This window comes from Scomber scombrus, chromosome 20 (assembly GCF_963691925.1).
Source record: "Scomber scombrus chromosome 20, fScoSco1.1, whole genome shotgun sequence".
NCBI lineage: Eukaryota > Metazoa > Chordata > Actinopteri > Scombriformes > Scombridae > Scomber > Scomber scombrus.
This window is the reverse complement of record NC_084989.1, coordinates 9,772,207-9,783,178: the sequence shown is the minus strand read 5'-3', so window position 1 is coordinate 9,783,178 and position 10,972 is coordinate 9,772,207. Positions and strand designations below refer to the sequence as shown.

The 10,972-nt window shown below is 41.0% G+C and overlaps 1 protein-coding gene across 1 annotated transcript in view; it reads left to right on the top strand.

The window, feature by feature from the left end:
* The first annotated feature begins 6,200 nt into the window (after positions 1-6,200).
* tfap2a (transcription factor AP-2 alpha) overlaps positions 6,201-10,972 on the top strand; it is a 7,839-nt gene continuing 3,067 nt past the window's right edge. Inside the window, 3 exon segments of the mRNA XM_062441979.1 lie at positions 6,201-6,317; positions 7,659-8,078; positions 9,300-9,351. Coding sequence (XP_062297963.1) covers positions 6,204-6,317; positions 7,659-8,078; positions 9,300-9,351 — 586 coding nt within the window. The 5' untranslated portion in view covers positions 6,201-6,203.

The window sequence follows — 10,972 nt, the reverse complement described above, 5'->3', positions numbered from 1 at the left end:
ACACATAACACGCCGCGAGGTGCCAGATGGGAAATGTAGTTCATAGGAACGAGGTGTTGCGTTCACAACAGGCAGGATTTGAAGAGATAAAATGCAATCGTTATTACAAAACTTCACAAGCATGGTGGCAGCTTCAGTCCAGTGTGATTTATTTCAGAGGTAACTCATATTTCCAATACTCATTTTTGTGATGGATCTATTCAAAACTTTGCATCATCATCCAGTAGGTTTACCAAAACATGTGTGCTTGTTTTTAAACGTATTAGCTCAAAATAAAAAAAAATAAAAAAGCCCCCAAACAATCATGAGCAAATTAAAACAGTAGGCTACATGGCAGTATGTTAACTCCAATGCTATGACATACATAACAGTAACAGTTAAATTCACCTACTTGCATCACTTTAAGGCGAGTTGATTGTCTTCAGACAGCTGTATGTTTTACAACCACAAGATGGCACCAAAGGATAAGTTAAAGTTGTTATTATGACCTAGCTCAACATCCCTTAAGCTTAAACAGGACTTGAATTATTTTCTCAACGCTATTTCAAATTTATTCTGATTTACATTCAGAAAAGAAGAAGCCACACAAAATATCACATCTCAGTGCATCGTCTCGGAATGTGTGTTTTTCAGTATTTATTGGACGTTTTCCTTGAAAGTGAGTAGGTTTAGTCCGAGAAGTGTGACTAAAGTTCATGAAGAAGGACAGGTGGATCTGGGTCAACAAGAGGGCTTTAACCAAGCGTTAAGACCGGCGTCTATTGAAGTTTTGGTCAAGTTTTAAACAAATCTCACATTTGACCAAATTTTGACCCGAATTTTGATATGCTATTTTATAATTCACTTATTTAGCACATGATCCTTATGACCATCTGCTTTTTTGACTGGCATCGGTTTGGCAGTCACACTTAGGCCCACTGGAATGCTCACTGCGCACACATTCTCATTTGGTTTCAATTACCTGCAATATTGTCTTAAATCGAGTGACGGCGTGTCCTTTCCCTTCTCCCGTAGCAAGGTGGCGCTAGAATACAATTTATCTACTTGGGGCAGCAGTGTTTTACACAATGGGCCTGAAACCATCTCACTCAACAGACACCAATTTCATGAATTTCATGAAGGTACTTGAGGCTTTTGTACCCTGCGTGCTGGTGACGGGATATTTACTGTCTTCACCATTCAGGCACGTCCAGCTGGAGCGTGTCTCTGGCCAAATAGCATCTTTTCTAAGATGATTTTCCAACTTCAAAACAACTTGAGGTTTAGGAATGACTCCCAACGCCGAGCAGTATTTCAAAAACAAAGAGGGAAGGAGGAGAGACAATGAGGGGGGGGAAATAACGTTTCATAATAGTTTTGGCATTGAGGAGGACGCGTTAATTACGCATGAAGATCGGTTTGTGACTCAGTGATTTTTGTAAACAAGGACACGGACAAACCAACACACACAGAGATAAACTCACCATTACCACCTAAAACTAATGCAACTGTAAATAATAATAATAATAATAATAATAATAATAATAATAATAATAATAATAATAATAATAATAATAATAATGAAAACAGGTTTTGTGTCTTAATACAAAGTGCCTGAGGTGCAGCCGTTGCCGACGCCTATTAAACACAGCTCGCAGTTTTAGGATGCTGGAAGTTGCCGGAGGCCCGGTGCTATGGTGGAAGTGGTTGAAACCAAGCCCTAGACAAACAGGCTGGATATTCAAAAGGGACCCCGCTCTTGTCTGAGAGTAACCCACTCTCAGACAGCTCTGCTTTAAAACTTACTCCTCCCTTAGTGCGCAGAGCCCCAAACAATATTTCGGATCCCCCTTCTTACCCCCCTCTTCTTTGTCCAGGTCTGGTAAGGTCTATATAGCTGCAGGTATTGTGTGTGCAGTTAAAATGTGTTCGCCTTTGAAGTCAAACATGAAGGCTTGTTTTAAATATTAACACCACAAAAATCTATAGATTCTGTGTGGAATTATGCAATTGCAAAAAAACACAACTAGAAAGGATTTATTGGGGGAAAATGCTCAATTTTATATTTACCTGTAAAAACTTTGTCCAGTATTGTCAGTGCATACATTACTATGTTGAATCTAAGTGTGTGAGGCATCCATGCAGAGGTTTTTTGCTTTCTGGATGAGCGACGTGCACCGCAACTCTGCGCGTCCCGTTTGCAGTCAGCCTGCATATGTGTGTGCTCGGTCAGGAACTTCAAAAAAGGAGAAAATGTGTTTTGGACTACAGCTTTGACCATTATCACCTATGTGAGCGCAAGTGTTGCTCTCTTCTCTGTGTGCATGTACGTGTGTGCGCTCATTCGCTCTTGGCCCGGGGGGTCTACATAAGTATGTATTAGAAATAAACAGTGGATAAATAAATAATGACCCTGACAATAGCAGGGTAGCTTTCTGTGTAGAAGTAATGATGTTGGCAGTTAACCTTCAAGTTTTCTTTAACTTGACACAGTTTCATTTGCAGTGAGAATTCGTGTTTTTTACCAACACAAACCTGTGAGGGGAAAAAAAGAGCGGAAAGGTTAATTTGTTCATAGGAGTAACAAAAGTGCCCCTTTTACTTTTATGTCACTTGAAAACAGACATGTAACATATATAATTTACAGTATTTTTTTGTCTTGCTCCGTTTTCCTTCATTTTATGAGTTATGGCATATTTCTAATAACTCATTATTATCTGTCTTTCTTTTTTTTTTTACACCAGGAATGAAAAGATGGCTCAACCCACATGCCAGCTTACCTGCCTTTGCAAGTGCACAGTACACTTTGGTCGGTTTTCATAAATGAGAGAAATCTTATATGTAAATTCTCCTCATGCAGAAAAATCATGACTACAAATGTGGATTTTATGTTAAACGTCTTCAATTGACACTTTCTTGCAACTATAAATAAATAATATCTTTGTAGCAGTGACTGCGATTGGGTAACAGTTTCCTTAAATAATTAAATTAAGCAAAGATTTGTTTTAAATAATTTTTTATTATCTTATTTAATTTTCATTAGGCACCAAAGCATGACAGGCCTATCCAACAGTCAGACAAATAAGGCTATTTCACTTTTTCCCAGGTTGTTTCTCCTTTTCTCGCCAACACCCGGAGCAGTGCGCATGCGTCACCAGGTGGCCCCGCACTGTTTTTATGGCCAGGTGAGGCGATCCGGTCCAGGTAAAAAGTAAAGGTTTACTTTGGAACCGAAGGCTCAATGAGATAGCACGGCACGAGATCAACCAAAAACAAAAGGCAGCAGAAGACAAAGAATGTCAATTATGGGCAAAATGGGGGAATGGCAGGTAGGTGCTGCTTACTTTAAGACAAAGAGACGGCTGTGAAAATCCATGAAAACTGTCAAAGTGTCGACTTGTAAAGATGAGGCTGCACAAGAACCGTGAAATGTTTTACAAAGAGAGGTGGTAGGCTACAGTACTCGTGTGTAGTCTAGAAAGCTATAGAGTTTACCAGACAGGTCATATAAAGAAGTTGTAGATATTTTGGAAACCCTCGTTTTTGGTGATGTAGCCTTACACATCCCATTGTTTTCCACTGTAAAACGGAGGATGTTGATCGCATATATATGTGTAGGTTGTAAGGATTCAATGCACATTTCAGATACACTGTAAATGTGTTTGAAATGTGTGGAAAGACATTAGACACACGCCATGAGCATTGACGAAATGCAGTTGTATTTTAAATGGTGTCCGATGCGTCGTTGAAGTCAAATGTAACTTTTCATAAATGCATTTCGTCTGTTTATACAGCTGTTCCACATTTGGTTTAAATTCATGAGTTACAAAGCATCCCATAATAGACTTTCTACTGAGTCCTGTAGTGTAAATTGTCTGTAATTTAACTAAAAAACCTGGCCTTGTTTTTTTTGTTGAGGATTTAAGAAACGATCCGAGATCTTTACTGAAGCAAAACACTTTAGTTTCACTCTTTAAATCCCCACCACAGACAACCAGGCCACATCTCCAGAAGGACACTCGCATGCATAGCTGTCATTGTCAGCCAGTATCATCGCTCCAACTCTCATTAATAACAACTGCTTGTAAAAAAAGGTACTCCACCAAAAATGGTAATCCAGGTTTAAAACGAGAGGGGCCAACGCCTTAAAGAGCTGGCGACCTGTCTGCTGACCCACGACCTGCTGAGGTGAAGGCTCGGCCGGCGACAGGGCAGAGCCGGGCTCCCCTAGCCGCTCATTCAAATGAAACAAGGCCATGTTGTTGTGTTAATTATTTACATTCCCCCCAAACCCTGCGCCTTTACAGGTACTCAATGGACCTGTAGAGCCGCGTCGAATGGCTCACCTTTTTAACATAACATTGAAAGAATAGCCTCTCAAGGTCTCCACTCTCAATGGGATTAAAATAACAGTTTGGAAGTAGAAGAAGAAGAAAAATCAAGGTTAACAACAAAGTGTGTGACAGGGTGCTATTTGCATAGGCATGCTGTTTTAACATCAGCTCCTGGGAAACTAATCAGTGAGACACTGATTGTGGAGGGATGAGACAGTACACTTTTACCAAAAGTTACCTCAGAGCAAATTAAGCAGATTTAGTTATCATATAAAATGCAGCTATATCGTTAAAATAGCATTTCTGGAGTCTGATGTGCGCCTCTTTTGCTTCGAAAAGACATGTGAAATTACACTAGAAACTGTCCCAGGTGCATGCAGGTCCCCATGCATGACTATACCCTCCCCTCAACAAACACACACACACACGAGCACACACACACACACACACCTCACTGAACAGTAGAAAGAATAAGCATGTGTAGCGTCTTGCTGCTTTAGTTTTTACCTGTGCGCTGTCCATTGGTATTGTGTGAGCAGATGGGGGGGAATCAAACGGCTGTTGATATGCTAATGAGGCCCTGTGCCAGTGTTATTACAGAGCTGCTCCAGCCCTTCACTTCCACCATTAGAGGGAGACCTCAGAGCGCAAGACAGACAGCAAACCCACAGCTTCAATAAAAGTAGTTTTTCTGAGCGGGGAGCACAATTCACTGAGTGAAAACAAGGCTAAGGCGATACCTATACTCAATATCCACCTCAACAACCTATGAAAATGCTTTGGAAATTAACTGATAACATTAAATATGAAGATTGCGAGGTAAGGGGCTCATTTTTTTGGATTAATTTGAGTTTTATTTAATTTTTAAGAAATGTCCTGATAATTATTTTAGGGATGTGTTGTATTGTTTTGATCCAAATATGTCATTCTTTTGACAGCTGTTAGTGAGCACATTTAAATCCAGTGCAGGATAAAATTATCTTTGTTCATTAATATAGTAGTCTGTACTTATTTCTGTATTTATGTAGAGTTAATAATAATAATAATAATAATAATTAAAAAAAATAATAATATTCATAAGAATAATAATAGTAATAAATATGGCAATAGCAGCGTTTTTTATGTAATAGTTGCATGTGTAAAATTACACCAGTAATTTTAAAAATATTGTCATATTTAAATTTAACATTTAAAAATATATCCACATATTAAATGACACGTGAGCACAGTGAAATAATAATACACACTTACCACCAATTTAATTGAAAACAAATATTTTGACTTAAATGGCAGATGTAACGCTCACACAGCCTGCTTTATTCAGTGCTTAAATGGCATGACATTTACCCTTCACTTTTAATATATCTGCAATTGGAGCCGTTAGATTTTTTTTGCGTGTGTGTTGTATGTGTGGAGTGCATACACTGAGTGATTGTTGTTATGAGCATAGACAAAGTTTGGCAGTAATATCAGGGACTTGTTTAGGAGTGGAGAAGCCAGTCGAACGTGTTTTCAGCCGCGTCCTGAGAGGATAGAGACGGCCGGGGAGCAGGAAAACAAAAGCTTTGCACCTCCGCGTTCATGTTATGCTGATTTTTTTTAAATCTACAGTCAAATGTTTACCCTTTGGTATCGATTCAAATGTTAAAATTTGCAATCGAAATCCATTCCCAAACCAGTGTTACGTAAATGTTTTAATGCGTGATTAGACAGGAAGGGGAGCTCTTGTAGTCGCGCGTAAAAGTTGGTTGGAGCTCCGGATCCGAGCGGCCCTATCCTACACTTTGGGAATTCATTTTTCTCCGTCTCTCCGGGTCAAACTTAAAAGTTAGCCGGTGTGGCTTTGGGTTTTGGAGTCGAGGAGGAACCCGTGGATTCATTCGGAGCTCCATGGAGGACAGCTCGTTGTCGGAGTCTGAGGTGGAAAACAAAGGGGCGAGCTGTAGAAATGAGCTGGTCGGAATGCCCATAGCGTCGTCTGCTGGATTTTTACCCAGTTCAGAGGTGCACATTGTTTCCTTCCATACCTTCTTCTTCCCCTGTCTATGGTCCACCTCCCTTCATTCCTATATCTTTCTTTCACTTTTGCGCTTTGGCCCTGGGACCCTTTTAAAATGCCCCCCCTCCTCCCTCTCTCTCTGATTCGTCAGACGCGAGTGAATGTCCCTCTTTTTCTCTCTCTCTCTCTCCACTCCCTCCTCACTCGCTCACTCCCTCTTTCTCTCTCTCCCTCTCTCTCTCTCCCCATCTCTGATTAGATATACTGATTCCTCCTTTCAATGGACGTCATTTAAGCGCAGACTCCTGCCTTGAGTTGCGTCCTCCGCTTCACGCCCGATTTCCGACCATTCTTTCCTTATTATTAAGTATTCCTGTAATATTAATAGTCATGAATGCGTTCTATTAGGAGTCCAAGAGGGAGACGAAGAAGCGGCTCTTTTGCTAATATGAGCTCAAGCGAGGGGACGGCAGCACTGTGATAGAAGCCAGGAGAACAGGGAGAAAGAGGGTTACCAAGAGAAACTTTTCAACCCAAATCCGCCAGCACCGCCGAATATCTGCGTTTTTAGACCCAAATGAAGGGCAGCGGGGATCTAACCAATTATTTCTGATGGATTATCGTCCTGCTACTGTGGCACATATCTGATCGCCGGGGCCATCGTGATCTTGCAGGAGAGAAGAGTCTTTTTCGGGGGACTAAACATTTTTTTTTCTTGGGTTTTGCTTGTAAATTCCACTTGCTCGCCCCCCAAACGCTCGCAGTCTTTTTTGAACTGATTACTCTTTTCTTTTGAGTCGCACCAAAAAATCCTTTCAGATGTTAGTGCACAGTTTTTCCGCGATGGTAAGTTGCTGGAGGCTCACCGTGTCAGATAGTTGAAAAAAAAATTGTTTGCAAAACTGAATAATGTTTTGCTAAATTTGCATGCTTAAAAACTGTGGAGCTGATGTTGGAATAATGGTGAAAAACAGCAAGCTTCACTTGTTTATTTAAAGGTATATTCACGTCCGAAATTCGATGTTTAATTTCATCATTTACTTTTTGCAGATTTTCCATATTTTACTGTTGAAAACAAAAACAAAAAAACAACAACAAATACAAGTGTTCGTTGTGTGTAATGGATGTGTATATTGTTCAAAATACATTTCAGAAGCAATGACATGAATTCAATATAGATACCACACTTAGTCTAATTCCTGTCATCCACTCAGGCCATATTTGAAAATGCCCCTGCTTAAGCCCGCAGGATTCAGCAGAGAGAAACTACATTATTTTATGGTCATGTGTTTGAAAAATGTTTTTGGTCTAAAACACACTTTTCTGTCTCTCCTCCCCTGCTATAGGACCGCCACGACGGCACCAGCAATGGGACAGCCAGGCTACCTCAGCTGGGCGGCGTGGGCCAGAGTCCCTACACGAGCGCCCCTCCGCTCTCCCACACACCGAACTCGGACTTCCAGCCCCCGTACTTCCCCCCGCCCTATCAGCCCATCTATCCGCAGTCTCAGGACCCTTACTCGCACGTCAACGACCCGTACTCCCTCAACTCCCTGCACGCCCAACAGCAGCCGCAGCACCCGGGCTGGCCGGGCCAGAGACAGGGTCAGGACAGCGGCCTGCTGCACCAGCACCGCAGCCTGCCCCACCAGCTGTGCCGGGAGTACCGCAGGGAGGTGCTCCTACCGTCCGGCCACGGCCTTGACACGGGACTGTCGGACTCTATCCCTATCCATGGAATACCTCACTCTTTAGAAGATGTTCAGGTAAGGCAGCTTTCACCTGGTTTTCTCTTTATGTGGCTTTACTGGTTTATAAAGGAAAAGTGTAACGTTGCTGTAATTAGCTCCTAATTGTAGGCCCAGTTGGCTAACACTATATATAATTTTTAATTATAACTGTTATTATTAATAATAGTGATGGTGGTGGTGTTGCTTATTTATTTATTTATTTATTTCTGTAGCCTATATAATTATTATAATAATTTGTAGCAGCTCACTGTAGGTCATAATTACTATTAATGTTAGTATTATATTATTGCGTTTAATTTTCATTATTATTGTTTGATAAATGTGCCCTGATTGTAGGCTGTATGGTTCGGGTTGCAGTTAATACAGCTATTTCTACTGCCTGAAAAAAACATAGCATTACAAAAAACATGTTCCAGTATGTCAAGATTATTTTAAATAACACAAGCACAATTTTGCATCCTTAGTCCGATTTATAAAATATAGTTTTTAAATCATATCATTTTTTAAACGCTGTTAGTTTAATTAAATGGGATTAGGTTCAATATAAGTGAATCCAATTCAGTGAAATAGATAAAACACATTATACGCCGACAAGCTTTCCTCCATGTTCTCTGACTTTATTTGATTTCTCTGGGGGAGGAAAAAAAGAAGAAGAAAAAGCTTGTCTTTCTTAGCGAATAATAACACTGCATGCACACTAAGGAGTGAATTGAGTTTGGTGGGTTGAGTTTAGGAGAACAGCTGCGATTACTGAAGATGCATGATAAATGAATGCTAAAATTGTCAATAACCATCATTCTTATTGAGAGTATTCCTCCCCGTTTTTCATCAGAAACAAACACCAATAATCCTCTAATTAGTTCATAGGCCTTTAATAGGCTGCGCTGCCGTAATTACTATCCAATCTAGATTAGAAATTTCCTTGTGAGTAGAGCCAATCTGAGGGCGAAATTAGGTCAGGATTATGGGGCGACACATCTTAGTTATTTAAGTCTGAGTTTGTGATCTAGTGTAAAGCGTCCATCAGTGTAACCCGCTGAAAAAGACGTATGGACAATAATAACAGGTATGGGCCTCGAGAGCCTCCATGTTGGGTGATTGTAGCCGCTAATTGTGCCATGCTTTGTTCGTGCACAGCGTTATGAGGTGAATTCACTTACACAGGCTGCTATTTTTATTTTAATTTTTTTTTGCCTTTGTGCTAAAATTGTCCGTTTTTTTGCGTTTGTGTCACAGTCTGTTGAGGATCAAGGAATTCACGTCCCCGACCAGACTGTAATTAAAAAAGGTAAGCAATTTCCTCCGAGATATCATGCATGTTTCTGTAAGCTGCACACTACTAGGCTACACACACACACACACACACACACACACACACACACACACACACACACACACACACACACACACACACACACACACACACACACACACACCATTCACCATTCTGCTCGAGAGAACTCGATGCAATGCGGTAATGCCTGACTGATCCTAATACGCAGTAGCCTATTTTTCATTACATGGTTTCCAAGTGCATCAAACTGGCTGCACCTTTTTTCTCGCTGATGGAATTTACTGTCAGCGTTTCAGAGCAGCAGGGAGATGAGTAGAGCTGGTGGGCTTTGTAGGCCCGTGGTATTGATGGTCAAAGATACAGGCCTATAGACGATCCTGGCACTTCACTGGTGGAAGCCAATAGCTGCAATCACGCTGCATGGTCAAATCTAAAATGGAAGTTGGTACCGCTGGATGGAGCACAGGCCTACCCTGTGCAGGATGATAGTCTGTCATTTACAGAGGGAATCAAAACTCGGCTTAGAAAAAAATATAAGACACCAGTTTTTAATCTATCTAAATATCCTTCTCGTATATAGAGCTCTTTATTGATGGTTGTCTGATTATATTGTTCCAGTATTTTTATTTATTTATTTGCTGACAGAAAATCAGCCTGATTCATCTTGTTTATGATACAACACGGGGAGGCCTTTTTTATGGTCACGTTTAAAAGCGTTATGTCAGGTCAAATTAGAGCTCACCAGATAAGATATAGAGCGATTTTTCTCTATTTCTTTTTTTGTCCTCTCTTCTTTCTTCTTTTTTATTTCAGTCTGTCTATCTGCGCATCAACATGATAATTGGCTTCTTATATTAGTAATCTCAAGAGTTCGTTTAACTCCTATTGTCTCTATTAGGCTCCCCTGAGCCATTAATGTCACAAGTGATCTATCCAAAGGCGCACAGTCCCCTTTGTCTCCGGTTACTGCACACCAAAACGGTGTAAAGCCCAGTATGCGTTGAGCACCCCCCCCCCCCCCCCCCCCCCCCCCCCCCCATCCCCTCCTTTCTCCCACCCTCCCGGTGTGAAATCACACACGGGCAACGGTGTTTTGTTATGTTATGTCAAAATAGGTAGAGGATATCTGTGGGTTGGTGTGGTTGCTTTGCGCACAGTAGATCCATGGCGCGACGAGAGCAAAAAAATAGGCTGAATGAGCGCTTAGATGCTGGAGAGATTCTCGCTGTCTGTGCCTGAGATCTATACATTTAAAAGAATGACTGGCATTTTGTAGATACAAATAAATGGTGCATGTTACGTGTGTTTCTGAACAATTATTTCTAATAGTCTTGCAACACAATTATTATTATTATTATTGTTATTAGAATGATTAGTGTTGTTACTGCTATGTATAAGCCTTTGTTAGTCGCTTCTCTGTGCATGTCCAGGTTGCTAAAAGTGTACACATGTGGTGCTAAACTCTAAATCCGGGGCCTAAATAGCCCCCCTTCTCATTTATTTAAGGCTCTTCATTGCATGGAATTCACTGAGCACAGTCTCTCTCTCTCTCTGTCTCAACCCCTCCATCTCATCCCTATCTCCATCCTACTACCACCACCCCGTCCCCCTGCTA